At 39.2% G+C, this 20,598-nt stretch overlaps 1 protein-coding gene across 8 annotated transcripts in view; it reads right to left on the bottom strand.

Moving 5' to 3' along the window:
• Positions 1–20,598, bottom strand: part of USP40 (ubiquitin specific peptidase 40) — a 50,431-nt gene that overhangs the window by 15,941 nt on the left and 13,892 nt on the right. For all 8 annotated transcript variants that reach the window (XM_060282640.1, XM_035140278.2, XM_060282644.1 and 5 more), the window contains 8 exons: positions 19,135–19,441; positions 18,605–18,686; positions 17,319–17,490; positions 16,948–17,032; positions 7,068–7,138; positions 5,760–6,079; positions 2,757–2,883; positions 1,542–1,599 (listed from right to left, as the gene is read on the bottom strand). In XM_060282640.1, coding sequence (XP_060138623.1) covers positions 1,542–1,599; positions 2,757–2,883; positions 5,760–6,079; positions 7,068–7,138; positions 16,948–17,032; positions 17,319–17,490; positions 18,605–18,686; positions 19,135–19,441 — 1,222 coding nt within the window. The remainder of the gene's footprint in view (positions 1–1,541; positions 1,600–2,756; positions 2,884–5,759; positions 6,080–7,067; positions 7,139–16,947; positions 17,033–17,318; positions 17,491–18,604; positions 18,687–19,134; positions 19,442–20,598) is intronic.

The following is a 20,598-nucleotide window of genomic DNA, read 5'->3' as shown; positions in this document are numbered from 1 at the left end:
TATCCCTTCCAAGCCAGTTTCTGTTCATTTATATGTGTATCAAAATAGAGAAACAAATTTCAAACAATGAGATTAAATTAATTTGAGATTAGAAACATTTACAAAATAGAGGTATGTGATGTTCAAGGATATGTGTAAACATTTCCAGAAACTGAACTGTGTGGTTGGGACGAATTGTCTTATTTTTAGAATGATTATAATGTTCAGCCTTTGAAACACAGTAACCCCACAACTTATGCGCATTTAACTCATGCACATTCAGCTTTACGTTTGTGGCAAAAATATAAATGGAAGGGGGAAGGGTTCTGGGAACTATGACTTTGGCAATCCCACCTGCCATTGAATCCAACGAGTTTTGTCTCTATGTGATTTTGGCTTTAGGTGTGATCTCCAGAATGTAACCCCTGTGTTTGTTGTGGGCTTACTGTAGTAGAAAGTGTTTGATCCCTCTGCCTTAATCATACAGGTGCTCTCATGCCTGTATAATATGCAATTACCATTTATTCCGTCCATACCAAATATCTCCTCTTGATAGCTTTTGTATGTACACAAATACCGTATTTTCTGGCGTATAAGACAACTGTTTAACCCAGGAAAATCTTCTCAAAAGTCGGGGGTCGTCTTATAGGGCGGGTGCTGAAACATCCGAGCCGGACAGGAGAATCTGCAGTCGCCGCATACGGTGGGGGGAGCTAAAAAAGGGCTGCGGCCGCATCCCCGCCGTATGTGGCGACCGTATGAAAGCAGCAAGGGCACTACGGACACCCCCACAACAAACTTTTCTGTGAAGGGAGGAGGGAAGCACAGCAGCCTCGTGCATCCCTTCTCCCTGCATGGAAAGAAAGTGTGTAAGCGGCTGCGGCTTTCTTTCCATGCAGGGAGAAGGGAGGCACAATAATCATGACACACGGCGCGAAGCATGCACGCTGTGGATGCCCCCACGGTGGATCCTGGGAGGGGCGATCCTAGGAGGGACGAGGCGAGGGGCTCTTCCAACGCACTCCAAATAAAAATTAAAAAACCATCAGATTTGATTTCAATATGGTTAAAATTACCAAATTGATGTCAAATCTGATGTTTTTTTATACGTCTCTTTTATACGTCGAGTATATCCCAAACTCTATATTTTAACTGGAAAAGTTGGGGGTCGTCTTATACGCCCAGTCCTCTTATACACCGGAAAATACGGTATATTTCTTCAGCAGTTCCTTTTAGAACTGATAGAAACCCACATACCTATAGTTTTATCCATGATTTAAACAAAAGAATAAATGGGTTGGATTAACATGTCCCATGAATATAATTCTGCTCCCAAGGTTGCTCCTGCTGGAGGAAATGCAGTTCAGGGTGAATGGAGGCTGTTTTTACCTATTCACCCTGAAGGCGCCTATATGCTCTTAAAAGCTGCCACAGAGGTAAGGAAGAAATGGAGAAAATTCCTCCAGTAGCAGCTTGTGTTAGATCTGGTACCACTTGATATCTTCAACACCAACTCTGAAATAACCAACTGAACAGAATTAAATGTTGTAAAACCATTTTACCTAGCTCCTTGTCCAACTGCATTTCTTCTATCGCTTTAATCCTGATGTCTGCCATCACCTAAAATAAAAACCATTAAATAAATGCAAATGTGATTCAGCAAAGGAATGCAGATTTCGTAAATGTTTATGTTTTAGTACTTAACCCCCTTAACAGCTGATGGCTGAAACATTTTTATTAGAAGCCAAAAATTTCATTTTACTGCATTTCTTTTACTCCTATAAAACCTTGTATATTTTCAGATATATAGGGTATATATAGAAAAGTCAATAAGGTATGTTGACTATGAATAGAAAAGTCAATAAGGTATGTTCACTATGAATATAGACTTAAATGTATTACTGAGCCATAAAATGCAGCTATTTGCATCTTAAAAGAATCTCCCCAACTTGCATCAGATTATTTTTCTCCATAAGCTAATGAGCTATTCCTAAAACATTTTAACCTCCTTGACACAAAAAGTATGTAATGTGGAACTTGTTTATTTTAATTGCATTTCAGTCCTTTTTTGTAACAGACTACTTCCTACATCACATTTCCCAACTGTTCTTAAGATGCATGCAGGTAAAGGACAAGATATCCAGTAACACATGTATTGGAATTATGCAAGGAGTCAGCGGCAAATACCAAACATATGTGCCCAAGTACAAACAGTAAATACATAAACACTTCAGGTTGTATGCAACTAAACAGCACAAAGTGCTAGCACAATGTGGTTTTCCCCTCCTCCCCTTGCGTGTGCCCCTGCATCTCCAGAGGGTGAAGGAAACCCCACAGCAGATTTAAGGGGTGGACAGGGAGGAGAGGGGGTGACTGCTCCACTGTGCAAGGAGAAGTTCTTGTGCTGATGAAAGATCTACTTAACACTGTACATTACTGAGTACAACCCATTTATTGACGACAAGCAAAGCTATTTAAATGTATATCTAACCATATGTGTTTAGCACTTTAAACGTGTGTTTTTGTGCCCTAGTTTCAAAAGCAATGTGTGAATCAGTCCTCACATTCACAGCTGACACTAGGGGTGTTACAAATATATGCACATCTTCCTACTTTCCTATAAGCATCTAAAACACAAGCAGGTGAAAGTAACAAGCTTTCTGGATTTGAACAATTTAGAAAGCAAAACAAAGAAGATGAGCTGAATTGAATGGAAGGAAATGAATCACTGGAGATGAAATCTCTCAGAGCCGTGCAATCACAGTTGCTTTACTTACTGTTTCAATAGTTGCAGTAATTTTAACTTGTATCTCTTCAGCCTCCAATCTACAGAAATTTTTTACTTGTAACCAGCTGATATCATGCGTAAAAGCAGTCAAATTGCCGCCTGCCACATTCACCATGCTGCAAACAACACATGCTTAGAATGCATAATTGTGCACCACATATAAGACAAAATGCAGCGAAATGAATTCTAAACAATGGTACTAATCTAAGCAACTAAATGACCCAGCAAGGTAGGGTCTCGTTCTTATGTAATAAACTAACATCGCAAATATCAGTCACAGCACAACCCCAATCCCCCGTTGTCATCAAGGAGACACTGTGGTGGGCAGTACTATACATGCAAGTGTCAGAAGTCACAACACCAGGTGGTAAATCTGATTTTAGTCAATATCATGTGCATGCTAGATTTCTTGTTCTTTATCCTTCCCCTCTTTTGGTTATTTATTAATTACTCAAACACTGCAATGAATATGTATGGCACACTTCTAAGTTAAGTAATCTTAGTGCCTTGATGTCTGCTCCAAGCAGATTTCAACCCAGAGTTTAGCCCAAAGAAAAAAGATAACCAGCTGCAAATCAAGATGAATGCAGTGAATGCAGTTGCACATGCATATATTTAGCGCAAATCCGTTCAAACCTCTCAACCCATGGGCTACAGATCCCTTAGAATTGTGGGTCCAAAGGGTTTGGGGGCTTCTGACTGCTTGAAAAGTATGCTGCAGAGCAATCAGCTTTTGAAATCAGTGAGACTTTCAAAAGCAGTTTTGGATATGGCATCGTGTTCTTGGGTGAACCTGCAGAAGCTTTGGAACCCATCCATGGTAGCTGTGGTTTAAATCTGCCGATGGCGATTTTTAGCCATATTGCTGCTGCAATCAGCCAATTGCGTGATTAACAACACTAGTTTTGGAGAATCTGATGGACTGTGATACCTGCTATACTTCAGGATGTGATGCTGGCATTTTTATGGCCAGCTCAGACCACAGCTGATAAAACACTTCAACGTTGTCTATATGTTAATTTCCTATACTGGAACACCCACCCATGTATTTCTTACAAGTTTGCCCTATGAATGCTATTCCCACAGAAACCCTTTAGGTGCCTTAAAATTCCAGTTTGACTGCACATAATCCAGGACCTAGATCCAGTCAAAGCCTGCTGACATCATGTATATAGGTACTAATGGGAATGGGGCCAGCACAGAATCTCTAGCAAAGTACACTAGAAATATGCATTCCCACATCAGCAGAAATGAAACTATACAAAACGACACAAGAACTCTCTCATACTGATGGGTTTAGAGCAGGCATCCCCAAACTGCGGCCCTCCAGATGTTTTGGCCTACAACTCCCATGATCCCTAGCTAACAGGACCAGTGGTTGGGGAAGATGGGAATTGTAGTCCAAAACATCTGGAGGGCCGAAGTTTGCGGATGCCTGGTTTAGGGGATAAATGTGGGAATGAAACTAATTAAATGTAGGTTCTCACAGAGAAGTAGATCTATGGGAAAAGAGAGAGAAAAGAAGGCGGCAGCGTAATTTAGGCATCTTGAAAAAGAGCTCCAGCACAAAAGGATTAGAAGGAAATGTTGAAAAGGAAAGCAGATTCTGAAATACACATCCCAGTCACCTTCAGAATTATTTGTCATAATAAATCTTTTTCATATAAAAAATTTCTCAGCTGGGATGACTTTTAGCAAATACTCTTAAATAGAGAACAAATCTCCTGTCTACATGTTCTTTGCCCTAAATCGTGTAAGAGATGAGAGCACACTTAGGAGGGAAAGAAAAGAAAAGGGGTTCCACTGAGCTTTACACCATGCTGCAGATACAGACTGATGGACCTTGCTCAATATATTTATGCCTCATTGTTACCAGCTGTGAGTCCTTGAGACAGTGGAAAGAGGCAGTGGTAGAAGTAGGACAACAGAATCCCACTTGAATTATATCAAAGATGCTTATAAAGTGGTGGCATGTGCAAAAAATGCATTACTGTCACTAGTAGGAGAATTCCTGTTCATGGTCCCAGGTAACCTGTTCAGGGCTCACCGGGGGGGGGGGGGGACTGGGAGCGGGAGGAGAAAGGATTGAAATATTTCATTTCTCACTCTTCTGAAACAACCTGTCACTGTCAGCTTGAACCTGAAAGCCTCAGCAGGATGGAGCAAGACATTTCTAGAGAACAAGAAAGGAAAAAAGTGTTCTCTCCCACTGCTGAAGCCTCCTTGTGCAATGCAGGGTACAATGGAAGGCACAGCCCCCAATCCTAATAGCCCCTTCAGGGTTAAACAGGATTAAGCAGAGCTCCTCCACCCCTTGTGGGCCACTTTGGCAGGTGGGTGGGGTTCCTACCTGTCAATCACCTGGTGCCACTATGGCTTCAGGTGGCCAATCTTCAAAGGAAATAATTGGGAGGGCACTTTAAGTGTGCTCTAATTTTTTCCTTTCTTCCTTTGCAGTCTGGGCTTAAACTCCAGTCAGGCTGCATCCCTATCAAAATGGGGGTCACAGGTATCACCAACAAATCCCTTGCTTCTGGCAGGGATTGGCTGCACTTGGGAATTCTGATCAGGAGCTCCTTAGTGGAACCAGTCCCAGTACAGCTTGCATTTGGTGCCAAATTTAAAGCACACCAATGACAAACCCAGTTTGCCAAGGAACTATAGAAAGTTTCTTTGCCGTCACATCAACACCTGTCCCACACTTAATGTTACCTATTAGATAAAATATAGGGCAGGTGGGTGTGGCTTAGGGAAAACTGCCTCACAGGAAAATTAGGACCTTTGCTGAGTCTAACTTGTATGAGTGGGCCCTGAGCAGGCCATTTCCCATTCTTTCCTCATAAACTGCCCTCAATATTGCATGGGTCCTAGAGGTTTTTTGAAATCACCAAACACACAACAGGCTTGTCATATAGCTTTCCACAACTGAATTACACAATGAAACATAAAAGGAGAATAAATACTTAATCTCAATTCAATTCACAACATTTACCTTTGGTCATGGCTGTCTAAAACTAGGATTGAGCTTCCATTCTTGAGCCCAATATTTCTGAGCGTCTGTTTCATATCTTCTTCAGGAATGACTTTCCAGTTTTCAGAGTCTTTCTCAGACCCTGAATGGTTCTTTAAGACAATCCCTTTGGGTGACATTAAAGCATCACAAATAGCTCTCAGGTTTGAACTACATGGAAATACATGCTGGGATTCCATAAATTGCTGTCCCACTCGTCCTTCATTATGTCCAGCTAAATGAAGAACATTTATAAGAACAGGTTCATGGTCAATGCCAGTAAGAACTTCCACTCCATCAACCTATAGAAACAAAGTAGAATTATTTGAGCTGAGAGAACATTTAGTTAATGCTTCAAGTGCAGGTTTCTGTAAAACCATGAGCTTCCTTGTATGCCACAAGCAGTATACTCTGAGTAATATCCTTAATTAATATTCAGAAATTTGTTAAGGTGTAATAAAATGTGAAGGCTTTAATCAGGGAGTTGGCAAGTCTCTGTGTTGAAATATTTAATTGATTTCAAAGGCAGGTAATTTTACTGTATTCTTATTAAATCACTAAATGTTCATAGAACATACAAAGCAGTAAATCAGTCAAGTCGGATCTTAGAAACATAAAATTGTAGAGTCGGAAAGGACCCCAAGAAGACATTTAGTCCAAAGCAGTAATCTTAACTAAAGCATCCAAATAGATGCTTTCATATATCCATTCATATGCAACAATTCAGAGGGAGGTGAAATGCCTCTAGGTAACTTGCAGCTAAAAACATGATCACACTACAAATGTTTAAAATGCGTAGCCACAAATCAAAATAAACACAGAAATCAATAAAAACACCACAAATCAAACACCACAAATCAAAATAAACACAGAACCCTCATAAAAATGCATTTAGCCACTAGTTGAGAAAAAGTGTTAGTTATACAATAGTAAAATTGCTGGCGGGGGTTTGATGGGGAGATCCAGGTGTGTGTGCTTGCGCCCTTGTGTAGGAAACTATTGTGGCGATTATTTAATTTTTGATCTTTGTGAAAATTGAAATAATATGCACACAGTTGGCACAGGTAAGCAAACTCCTAACAAGAAAAGCAAATGACACAAGAATGATAGCAGAACAAGAAGATCCTACCACAAGGAAATGAAGCCAATTTTTCTTCTAAGCATAAACAGACTCTAGCCATTAATTAAGAAAGGGTATGCAATTCAACAAATAATAAGCTTTAAAGTGAAAATAAACTTTAACAACAATAAAATGTGTTTGTCCCATTCACAAGGTAGATATTTTTGTACCTCTTTTCCATTCCACACAAATATATTGGCTCCATCAGAAAGTCCAATGCCACTCAACGTAGAATCAGCCCCTGACAAACAAAATAGTTTTTAAACTCCAAGAAGACACACTGAAAAGTAGAATGGCCCTTTAAAATTATATAAGCCAATTATGTATAAAGAATCTCCAACAACATTTAACTTTGTTGCACTGTAAAGTGTAACTTTATTAGCCAAATGCTTCTCCTTCTGAAACAGAGGAAACCCCCAAACTATGCGGCGCAAAAGCCAATTTACAGTATCAAGTTAATTAATCTGTATTCTTTAGTTAGGCTTGTTCCGAGTTATTTATTGTGAAAGAATTTGGATCTTTTTGTCGGTCTAATGCTTCTGCCACATAGGGAAGAAATAGTAGAACCATCCAAAATTAGTAAACAAGACAAAGGATAAATCTATTTTTCATCAGCACCACACAATGTACAGGGTGAGTCTTTTAAAAGAGGCCCCGTGGAACATGTGTACTGTACTCTGTATCCACGGAGCCTCTTTTAAAGGACTCGCCCTGTATTTCCTTGATGATGTGTTGCATGTATGTTTATTTTGTTGTTGACATATGTCTGTCTCAGGAGACAGTATGGAGAACTGCGCCTTTGGGGATGAAGTCAAACTGTTGGAAGGTTGCAGCATGATCACATATGTAAAAAACAACAACTACTACTGCTGCTTGCATGCCTATGTAGCTGGTCCTTGTCCAGCTCAACAGATGCAGCAATGGGATGGGCAAGAGAGATTTGTGGCAACACTTACATCAAGTGTAACCTGCCCAAGAAACACTATGCCCAGAAGTCTTTGGCAATGTGAAGTACAAAAACATAAAAATTATTTATTTTTGCTTCTGAAATATCTGTGTTAAATTTTATTTATTATTTTACAAGTCTGAATAGTAGGAATGCCACCTTTCTCCCATGGCTCAACAAACTAATAAAAGCTACCATCTCTCTACTAACAGATCTTTGCTCATCAGCTAATTGCCCCTCTCCAGAGACTTCTACTTCATGTGCATATTCTTTAAGTCTGGATGCCCACAGAAATCACGGTAGATAGGAGCCCCAATCTGCCAGGCACAATAAGTTTGAGGAAACAGGTTTGTGAACATTTATCTACTTGTACCATATAGGTGCACCGCTGCATCACAAGGGTATCCTCACATTGTATCTTTGCACAAATTCAATTGCTAGATACAGCAGGATGAATTTAGCCTTATGTAGATCACGTGGCTCCATGCAATGAAATGAGTGCATTTCCATTTGGGGGCTCTTTTTCGGTCACTCAGTTCTCCCAACCCCATTCTAAGCAAATTTAAGACTGCCAAGTGAGGGAATCACATGACTGAATGCTCCTCCAGATCAATAATTGCACATAGAAAAATAGAGAGAATAAGTTTAGCTCATCCTCTCTCCCATTATGATAAAACATTTGGAAGACAAAAGAATTTTAAAGAAAAACATCCAATCACGTGATAGCTCACTAGTGGCATGGTCAACATGCCTATGCCTCAAGCCCAGGGGGCAGGTGCAGCCCTTTGTGGAACATGGTGCAGCAGGATAGGGTGGAAGGCAAGGAGGCAGAGAGTAGACTAAGCCAGAGCCAACCACTTCTGGCTTTGTCCCCCTCTTATTCCCTACTGAATTCTATTAAGGCAGTACTGAGACTAAGGAGGAGCCACTTCCGCTTGGATCACCGTAGAAGATGGCTGAAAATACCATCTCTCCAGCTCCCACGGGGTTCTACGAGGCTGTAAAGGGGAGTATGCAGCCTCCCGAAGTCTTCCTGGGGTACGGGAAGATGCAGTCTCATCCGCAGTTGCTCACTACCAGCTTCGACTTCGGAAGGAGGGAGAGGCTGGGGGCACTGGATAGAAAGCCCCCGAGGGAGTCTGGATCCCCCGGACGCCATCTCTACGAGCGAAAACAGGCTCCATGACAAGAGAAAGATTGGATGTAAGTCATGGACATGCTTCAGACAAGGAAAAAAGATTTATACTGCTAAGGTCAGCCACTGAGAAAACAAAAGATAACATAGGAATGGAACCAAGAAGAAATGGTATGTGACGGAGCTGAAGGGGGGAGAGAGAACTTTATAATTTTGCTTTACTGTGCTTTACAATTCACTTAACAAAACTCCTGCCTGAAGAACCGTAAGCAACATTTATAAAGCAAGCAAGATCGGAAAGTGGGAAATTTATTGAATTAATATGGTTTTTTAAAAATATATAAACTGTGAATTGAAAATATAAATAATCAAAGTATGTACTCTTGGATTCGCTTGGAATGTGGTTAAAGATTCCTCAAAATATGGGCATCAAAAAGAAGCAATCTCATTAATGGCTGGAAACTTGTCAAGAAACTTTTGAGTTATGACGCAGCTATAATTTAGATTCCACCATACTGGAGACAAAGCCAGCTTCAATATTAATCAAAGGGGGAGAGAGTTCTGATCTGGCAAATCTCCCCTGAAAAGGCTATATTGAGTAGCGATCTGGAGCGATCTGGGGAAAACATCACAGAGGATTAAAGATTTGATTTATGGGAACTGCTCAAAGATGGCTGCTGCTGGCTGTGAGAAGGATTTTTGGGACTTCCGGAACGGCGCTCTGGAGACCGGGTGGAGGTTTGCGCTCCTGCTCCTTGAGGCAGACCTTTTACTGGGGAAAATCAACGGGGGACCTGGCGTAAGTCACCCCGACCTCAGGGGGGAATCCTGAGGGCAAAAGCCCACGGCAGAGCAAAGAAGGGGTTTTCTCTGAACACTTCTTAGCCTCCGCGGAGGCAAAGGAGAAGCGGAGAACTCCGGCGCTAAAGGGCAGGCAGCACTCCCCAGTAGCGACGCCCCAGAAACCCGTCGAGAGAGCGTCGCGCTCTCCAGAAAACAACTGCAAAAAAAGGGCGTCTCTCCCCCGAAAGACCGGACTAATTTGAAATAAAAACCCCGGCTAGAAGTGCAAAGGGGATAAGGGGAAAGACGGGAGCGAACGCAAACGCGGCTTGCAAAACGGAGCAAAAAAAAAAGTGGAAAGGAAAAGGGGACCGCGCTAAGGCACAGCTACAGCCTGTTTATAAACCTACAAGGGACTTTAATGCCAAAAAGACTCAAAAGGAACGCGTATAAATTAATTAAAGTAGAAAAGAGACCAGATACCTTTAAGAGCTGATTGCAACATCGTGACTCCGCCGGAAATTGTGAAAGACAAAGGCAGGAAGAGGCAGCGAAAAGGAAACTGGAAACAACACGCGAGAGAGGAGCCCAGACAAAGAGGTGCAGCACAACCAAACAGCGACACATGTGGCCAAGAGAAGAATAACAACTTTACAAAGGAAAATAGAGGATAGGAAAACAGAGACCCCTGGCGCTACCTGCAGGGTAAGAGAATAACTGCAGGGGAAACTTAAAAAACCCACCCAGGCTCTGAAAAGGTTTTTAAATTGTAATCTAAGTGAATGGACGTTTAGATAACCAATTTAAGGGAATTCCCGTGAGAAGCAACAGCGTCATACTATACAGTGAAGAAAGCGGAAAACTAAGAACAGATAAATGGGCTCCAGGAAAAATAATACTGCAAGTGGTTCAAACTCAACGCAAAGCCAACTTCGCAGAACATCGATAATAGAAGGAGAAAACAACACAGAAATGAAGGATTTAATAACGATAATGGAAAGAATGGAAAAGAATTTAGGTGACAAGATAATGAACCTGGATGGAAACATAAAAACAATTGATGGGAAGTTTAAATTAAGAAGGATTCAAGAGGAAACATATGATGCCCTGGCGATGCTGGAAATGAAACAAAAGGAGATGACTCTCCGCATAAAAGGGGTGAAGGAGACACCAAACGAGGAGTTAACAACTAAATTGACGAAGGACATTGCAGCATGGCTGGGGGTCGAGGAAGAAGACCTGGCTCTGGACATTGATAAAGTATATAGACTAAGATCTAATAAACAGAAAACCAAGAGAGGGCCGGGTGATTGTTTAATCTTTTTAAATTCGAGATTGTTAAGGGACAAACTACTACAGAAAGATAGGACTGATCCATTGATAATAGAAGGAGCTTGTGTAGAGATAATGAAAGAGATCCCGACCCGCTTCCTGAAAAAAAGGGACAATTACAAGTTTATGACGTCGGCATTGAACAAAAGTAATATTAGGTATAAATGGGAATTCCCTGAAGGACTGACATTTACCTACAGAGACAGAAGGCGCACCTTTAGATCGGTGGAGGACACAGAGCTTCTGGAGGAAATACTGGGAGGAACTAGGCGGAGATAAACTAACAGACTGAAATAGTTCATAGACCATAGAAAAAGGACCATTTTTTCCCCTTCTTTCTTCTATCCCCAACCGTTATATGATTTTTGAGAGTTAACATTCCTGTTTAAGTTTTCTTGTTTTGTGTGTATATTTTAATTTTACAGGTCCTTACAGTAAAGGAACAGTAGAGAGTAGTGTGAGAGCTAATTCTAGATAGAAGGGTTGTCCTAATTGAATAAAGTAATGGAGATTAAATGTATCTCATGGAATGTAAATGGAATGAATGGAAAGTATAAAAGGAACAAGATAGAGGGGGTTTTGAAGAAGAGTAAATGGGATGTAATATGCTTACAGGAAACCCATATAGTAAAAAACCATGTAAGAGTCCTAAAGAATAGAAGATTGGGAGTAGACTTCGTTGCGGCCGGGGCTGAAAAAAAAAGAGGTATAGTTTTGTATATCAACCCCATATTGAACCCTCAAGAGCTTTTCCAAGATGAGGAGGGAAGGATATTAGGTGTGGAAATCCAAACGAAAGTGGGAAGAATAATTATAATAGGGATTTATGCCCCCAATAATAGGAAAGACGAATTTTTTAGAAGAGTAGAAGAAAGAATGTGGGATTATATAGGAGAAAATCTGATATTAATGGGAGATATGAACGGGGTAATATCAATAGAGAAGGATAGAACGCAAAGAGATAAAAAAGGAGATTCAGGCAAACTCCCTTTGTCCTTCTTCCAATTAACTGAGAATTTTGACCTTTACGATACCTGGAGAACTAAAAACCCTACAGTGAAGGATATTACCCATTATTCTGAAGCAAAAAAATCCGGAGGGAGAATAGATTCCATATGGGCAACTAAAGGACTAATGTTACATTTAGAGAAGGCGTAAATACAGAATAGGTCAATATCAGACCATAATCCGGTGACAATTAAAATGAAGTTCCAAAGTAAAACAAAAGGAAGGTGGAGATTTAATGATGAAATATGGAGAGATGAACAGAGAGTAAAAAGAGCAAAAGAGACCCTGAAAGAGTTTTTTGAAATAAATGAAAAACAGACGAAAGATCAGAAATTGGTACGGGAAGCAAGTAAAGCCTTCATGAGGGGATATGGGATTCAACAAATGGGGAGAATTAAAAGAGAAAAGGGCAAGGACATAATGGGAATAAATAAACAAATAAGAGAGAATGAGAAAGAGTTGACAGAAAGCCCCAAAAATGAAGATCTGCTACAACAGATAAAGAGGCTACAAACACATCTATCAGACTTATTGAATGCTGAGGTACAGAACAAAATTATATGGACAAAACAAAGATACTTTGAACATGCAAACAAACCTGGCAGAATGCTAGCCTGGTTGAATAAAGAACAACAAACCAGTAGGATAATAAACAAAATTGTGGATGGAAATAGAGAAATTACGGAATCAAATCAAATTAAAAATTGCTTTATAAACTATTATAAAAAGTTATATAAAGAGGGAGAGAAAGGTGAGAAAGAAATACAAAAATTCTTAGCAAAAAATGAATTACCTGAAATTAGGGAAGCAGAATACCAGTACCTTAATGGAGAAATTCAAGAAGAAGAAATAAGGATCGCGATAAAGAAATTGAAGGAAGGTAAATCACCAGGGCCAGACGGGATTTCGGCTAATTACTACAAAAATTTGGAGGAAGTTATAGTACCAAAACTAAAAATAATCATGAATGAAGCTTTAGAAAAAGGGGAAATACCCGATTCATGGCAAGAGGCGCTGATAACTTTAATACCAAAAAAAGGTGCAGATATGAGCCTAGTAAAGAACTACAGGCCGATATCTTTATTAAATATAGATTATAAGATTTTTACTGGTATTCTGGCAAAGAGGCTGAAAAAACTACTGGAGAGGATAATAGGAAGAGAACAGGCTGGTTTTCTGCCAGGGAGACAAATTAAGGATAACATTAGAACAATTATTGATTTAATGGAGTATTTGGAAATGAACCCTAGCAAAAGAACTGCAATGTTGTTGGTCGACGCAGAAAAAGCGTTCGACAGCGTTTCATGGAGTTTTCTCCATGGAACGTGTGAAAGTTTACAACTAGGTTCAAAGTTCATCAACGGAATTAAAGCAATATATAAAAAACAGAAAGCAAAGTTATTGATAAATAATGAAGTTACAGAAGAATTTAGCATAGAAAGAGGGACCAGGCAGGGGTGTCCCCTTTCACCCCTCCTGTTTATTATGGCATTGGAAACACTACTAAAAATGCTGAAAGAAGATAAGGAAATTGAGGGAATAAAAATGGGAAAATACTCTTATAAAGTTAGAGCTTTCGCCGACGACCTAATTGTAATGACAGAAACACCAGAAAAAGGTATATTAAAAGCATTGGATGACATGAAAAAATTTGGGGAGGTGTCCGGTTTCAAATTAAATAAAGATAAATCAAAAATGATAACTAAAAACATGATTGAAAAAGATAAGGAAGAATTGGCAAAACTCACAGGAATTAAAATAGAAAGTAAAGTGAATTACCTAGGGATATGGATCACAAATAAGAATACAAATCTATTCAAAGACAACTACGTAAAGAAATGGAGAGAAATTAAAAATAGTTTTGAGAAATGGAAACATATGAATCTTTCCATTTGGGGGAAAGTCTCCATGATAAAAATGATAGCTCTACCAAAGATTCTTTTTTTGTTTCAAAATATACCGATAATAATTGGAACTAAATATTTGAAGGATTGGCAGAAAGATCTGGCGGATTTTATATGGCAGGGCAAGAAGGCGAGGATGAAAATGGAGACGCTAACCAGTCCGAAAGAAGCTGGAGGTTTTGCATTACCGGACCTGAAAAGGTACTTTGAAGCGGCTTGTTGGACCTGGTTGAGGGAGTGGTGTATTCTAAAGACAACTGACACTCTGGAGTTGGAAGGATACAACAAAATTTATGGATGGCATGGCTATATGATGTACGATAAGAGTAAAAACCACAAAGGATTTAAAAATCATACGATCAGGAGAGCATTATTAGAAGTTTGGGAAAGAACAAGAGAAAGAATAATAGGGAGAACACCCTGGTGGCTGTCGCCGCTGGAAGCGAATGCGACACTAAATTGTTATAAAAAAGAAAATTGGCTGACATATAGGGAAATAACCGAAAATGATAATGGAAATATTATACTGAAAAGCTATGGAGAACTGAAAGATAAAGGTGTATCTTAGTTGGAATATTTCCAAATTAAGGCAACATTTGAAAAAGATAAAAGAACTAGGGGATTTGAAAACAAGATAACACGATTTGAAAAAGAAATCCTGGACAGCAATGAAAAACTACTTTCCAAAATGTATAGGTTATTAGAAGAATCAGAAATAAAATTCGAAGAGAAAAACCAAAATATGCGAAAATGGGAACAAGATATTGGACATGAAATAGATATAGACGATTGGAAGAAATTCTGGAGGAACAGTATAAAGTTTACAGCCTGTTACTCTTTAAGAGAGAACTTTATGAAACTCCACCACAGATGGTACTTGGGACCGGACAGGCTAGCAAAGATGAACAAAAATATGAGCAACAAATGTTGGAGGTGCCAAAGTGCAGTCAGTTCCCTGTTCCATATGTGGTGGACGTGTCCGAATGTGCAAAAATATTGGGATATGATTCATACGGAAATTCAAAAGTTAATAAAAATATCTTTTCCAAAAAAAGTAGAATCCTACCTTTTGGGCATCCTGGCTAGTGATATATCACAAGATAGAACCAATATTTTTCTATATGCGACAACAGCCGCCAGAGTGTTGATTGCTAAATATTGGAAAGGTACCCTTGTACCAACAAAAGGAGAATGGGTAAACAAATCATGCGAGTATTTGGAGTTGGCGAAACTCACAGATATAATACGACAAAAACCAAAAAACAGGATAAAAAAACAATGGGAATGTCTAAATGATTACTTAAAAAAAACAGACAAGGGGACCAAAACATGGCTATGTTTGGAATAACCTTGTAAGGATAAATATTGTATATAAAATACAACTGTTAGATAGGTATAAAGGTAATATGTTTATTAAAATATGTTCGACAGGAGAACGAAAATGTAACAAGAAATACTGTGCTGAAAGCGGTGGAAGTATTATGCCCTTGAGATGATTTCTTTCAAGTGGACCTTTATATAATTTTTTTCTTTTCTTCCTTTGTTTTTTCCCTTCCTTTTGCTTTTACTTCCTTTGCCCCCTACCTTTCCCTCTTCTACCTTTACCTTTTTCCTTTCCTGCCTTCTTGGTTTCTTTTTTCTTTTTTCCATCCTCTGTTTGTTTGTCTATCTCCTCCTCCCTCAATGGCCCTATGCCCTTCTGCTCACTCACATTTCACTCCTTTCTCTTTCTCTCTTACCCTTTCTTTTCCCTTTCGATACCTCATAATTTTGATATGTGTACAATACAGCTGAATGTTCTTGGATTGGCTCGAAGATGTTGTGCAATGTTTTAACAAATTCTCAAATAAAATCTTTTAAAAAAAAAAAAGAGAGAGAGAAGGATTTTTGGATTTCTGGACGGACTTGGCAAGAGACCAGCGTGCGAAGAGACAGTGCTAATTTATAGAGGAATCATAGGCATGTTTCACACAGAAACATATATGGTTTGGTCAAACTTGCTTGCTCGAAAAACTCAGGGGCTTGAAAGAAGATAGAAGGATTTTAATGGATAAGATCTGGACTTTATTGATTAGAAAGCAGTGACTATAAGAGGACTAGGCTTTCTGAGTCTGAAGCATGGGAAGTCAAATTTAAATTTGTATAATTTGGCAGATTTGGATTAATTGTTTAATTGATATTTGTATAATTTGTATAATTTGAAAATGGATTAGATATTTAAATTGGAAAATCTAATAAAAATGTTTATAAAAAAAGAGACTAAGGAGGAGCCAGTGCCATCCTTTGGGCTGGTTGTAAGTAAGGAGGGCAGGCTTAGTTTGGTTGGGTAGTGCCCCATTTGCCCTGATGGACCAGTCACTATTGCCCTTCAGTTTTCTTTCCAGCCCTTGGGACTCTTCATAGGTCACCCCCTCTCTCCCCAGGGCAGGCCAAACCACTCCTCAGCTGTTCCATGCCTTCCTCAAGTGTTTTTCCGTAGCTGGAATGCATCCTTGTTCTGTAGATGGGGAACAGAGAATGTGTGTGTTCTGTTCCTTTTGGATGTAATCTACTATATCAAAGGAAAGTCATGTCCATTGCACCATCCACTTCTGGCTTCTTGCACGAATACCCACTACTGCCACCTGGGCTGAAAATGGTTCCCCACTATTGCTATGCTTCATTGGCTCAATGCTATGCCTCACTGACATGTTTAAAAGATGGCGGTAATCGTGTATATTAGAAATGTGGCATACATAAAATTTTAATTCTATGGTAACTGATATTAGTGAAGTTGTCTATCATAGCAATCAAGATGCTTCTTGATGCATACGCATCTTTGAAGAAAGAATTCATTGGTCACTCCAACATAACCCAATAAATACGTATAATCTCCTTACAAGTATTTGGCGTGGGGGGATTGTTTTTTCAATTACATGTATATAATTTTAAAGATATCTCACCTTCAAGTGTTTGGTATATATGCAGTCCAGCTGGAAGAGGCTTTGCAAGGCTGAGAACTAGGTTTCCTTCCCAAAATTCCAACAACTAGTCACAAAAAGTGAATATATTTCAGAAGTGCAGATATGGCTATGTAAATCATGTTGTTTATAAACAATTCACACAAGTAGCTGTGGCTCTCCTGAAGGATGCCATAGTACTAAATAATTTATACTGTAATACATAAGGGTCATCTTATAGTAATCCACTCTACAAGTTACCAAAGTACATATTAAAGTATGCAGGCAAACGATCTTGCTTGTTCTACAAGTCTACTATTACTAAAGAAACTTAAACTGGTGAAAGTTTGGGGAAATACAATAACAGCAAATACCTGAAATACCAATTGCTGAAGTTCTCCCAGTGTTTTTCTCTTATCAATCGTAAGATCTAGAACACTTTCCTTCTGAGAAACTACTGGGTGCAGAGCTCCATTGTAAAATTTATAGTGAGAAAATATATGGAGATGTAAATCAATATTGTTGTTTGCCAAGTCATATTCTGCCCTGTAAGAAGTATTAACAGAAAAGTATGTCCAGTGAAAATTCACAATTGAACAAAAAATCTTAATTTTCTGACAAATCATACCTTCAGAAACTTCCCACAGTAAAGACAAGTTCTTTAATTTGTATCTTTTAATTTGTATCTATGTCATTCTAAAAGTCTTATTTATTTTTTACTAATTATGCATGTTGCACTGTGCAGGAATTTTATAAGGAATTTAATATTTTCAAAAAGTGTAACTATTTAGTGCTATGCCTTTTCATATGCATATGTTGTCTCTTATTGCAAATTTAGAGTGATCTTGAAACTTAATAACTAGTTGTCTGATACTTCTTGAGAGAGGCGAAGCACAGTCTTCCAGATACTAGCAGGGTATCTGCAGCTCAATCAGCATAAGCTGTGACCCACCCTGAGATCCTGAGATGAAGGGCAGTATATAAATTTAACAAATAATAATAACAACTCAACACCAATATTATTAGGTGTTCATTGGGGGGAAATATATAAATTATGACAGGAAAGGTTCGTTCCCACAAGAAAATGCCGATCAAATAATAACTGACATTTCTTCAAAAACATTACTAATTTGCATGTAAAAATAGTACAGGAAAGGCTGCCACACAAGCTAGTGTGCATCCCCCCTGGACACAGAGCCACCTATATAGCTGCCTTTGCTACCAATGTCTTATAAACTGTTAATTAGGCAATTCTACCCAACACTCAATTTCTGCAGGTTCTCTCAATTGATTCTCTGATTAGAGAAGGCTCTCTGATCCAGTGAAGACTTCCGTGATTACAATGGAGAAAGGTAATTTGGTTGATTCCCTATTCCTTCTGCACCCCCTGCACACATATCCAATTGCTCGAGAACATTGGGGGAGATTCTGGAACAACGTGGAAAGTGGCAAGGGATTGGGGGGGGGGCTTGCAGAAGAAAGCTGCGGGTGGCTTATTTTTGCAACTATCACCTCCCTTCCCTTCCCATTCTGTTCATAGAAGCCTGCGCTGGAACAAAGAGGCTCCCAAGACTGCAAGATGATTGTATGATCTTTGCAATCCTGATCAGAAGCCCTGCAAGAGCTACACACCACACAGTTGTCATCAGAGCTGACTTACCTCTTCTTTTGCAGTTTGATATTAGCGGCATCCATTTCATTCAAGAGATGGATGGGGACCCGGTATCTTGGATTTCCTCGAGCTGTGTCAAAATAAACTGATTAATTGAATGCCTGAAAACACATATTAAAAGGGCTAGGAAGTGCTGAAATTCAGGTTTTCATGTATATCCTTTTTACATCACTAGGGTACTCTTCCTTTGGCTTACCGTTTATTAAACTACAAACTAAGACAAAGTCACTCAAAAACTTCCACTCCTCAAAAAAGATGCTGAAGGATCATGGAAATCCCTAAAGCTAACTGTTCAAAACACAACAACTGCTTTGGTAGGACTACAATACTCACAACACTTAATAACAAGCTTTGCTACTGAAGTCGGTGGAACATTCTGATCTAGGTTATTTCAAGATTTGTCTCTAAAATTTTGTCTTTTTAAGCCTTGTACAAACTGGTACTTCATGACTGTTTAATAAAGAGGAAATAACCAAAAGCAATATGAAGGCCCAAAGTACACACTATACTTTTTGTACCTTCAGATGGTCTTGTCATTTGGGATTGTCGATAGAACAACATGTAGGCACTCTCATTCCCCTGAAACTGTTTCTCAATCTCTTGCTCTCTGATTGGCTGGACTTTGGAGTCATTCAAATCAAACCAATGGGATTCGGATGAATATTCCCGTAAACCCGTTGTTGGTTTTTCTGATGACATCTTTACCTCATGGTTCTGAGGGTTGCTTTGGGATGCAAATCCAAAATGGAGTTTATGACGATCATTCAGCTTAACTTTGCTTTCATCAGAACTTAGAAGAAATGTTGGAGAATGACTCTGCAAAAACTAAAGGGTAAAAGAGAAAGGGGGTGACAAAAAGGTGTTATTAAAATCCAGTTTAAAATGTTACAACTATCAATTAATTATACTTCCTTCTGATATGAGCTGTATTTTTCTGAATTTGGATGCATGATCTGCTCTCACCTATTCTCTCACATTGTATTTTCAGAAGTTCACTCTTCTGTTTTCTGCTATTTGGTGCATCCTTAACCATATCTAAAATTAGCTGAAGCTTAAAGGAACTAAAACAAGTCAGTATCATAAGCCAAATTTGAAGCTGGCTTTTAAAAAACAACAACATAGTTATGGCTAACTAGTTTGTTCATGTCTGGATGTTAATGCTAACTTTTGGTTAGTCAAAACCAAAGGCAAAAGTTCCATCTCCCAACAATTCCTAAGATTTGTGAGGTGCAAAGAAAAGGGCTCCTCAACATATATTGGCCTTCCCCAACTTTTATTTACCTATCATTACTAATGGAAGATAATGTGTTTAATATATTTTTTCTCTTTATATGTAGGGAAGCATATTTAAGATCCATTGGAAACTTGGAGATTTTCTGTATACTTCATTATAATATTAGTTTGTACTTAGTCTCTTTTCCATAATCTGAGGAAAGGCAAATGACAGAATCAGTCAATCAAATATTCAATATGGTCAACCAACCATTAAAGAAAAAACAAAATATAAAAATAGATCACAGCTTCACAGGAACAAAGGTAACAAGTTAAGAACTAACAATCTTTGTTCAATGTTGCAGCATATGCTCCTGGTTTGCACACAATTTAAAAATCACACCACCCTGTATAAAAATCAAATATTTTAGCTTTGTGTTTAGCTAAATCAATGCTTCTGCCATACCTATTTGTCAGGGAATAGCTAGACGAAGACGGGTGGTGGGAGACACCAGCTGGGGAACCAAGGGAAAGCCCAAAGCCCAAAAGCTCAGAGCCAGAGGATTGGTAGTGGGACACAGAGAAGAGGTCAGAGGGAGAGGATTGGGAGGGTGGGCTGGATGCTGAAGGGGCAACAGGGTTCAGTGAGCAGGAAGAGCCTGCGGCAGGGAGCAGTTCAGACACCGAGACTGACACCGAGGATGCAGGGTCAAGAGGCTGCTGAAGAATCCAGGGACTCTTCCACTGCAACAAACTCCCCTCCTCCATGG

This window comes from Zootoca vivipara, chromosome 1, assembly GCF_963506605.1.
Source record: "Zootoca vivipara chromosome 1, rZooViv1.1, whole genome shotgun sequence".
NCBI classification, from domain to species: domain Eukaryota; kingdom Metazoa; phylum Chordata; class Lepidosauria; order Squamata; family Lacertidae; genus Zootoca; species Zootoca vivipara.
This window is presented reverse-complemented; position numbering and strand designations above follow the sequence as displayed.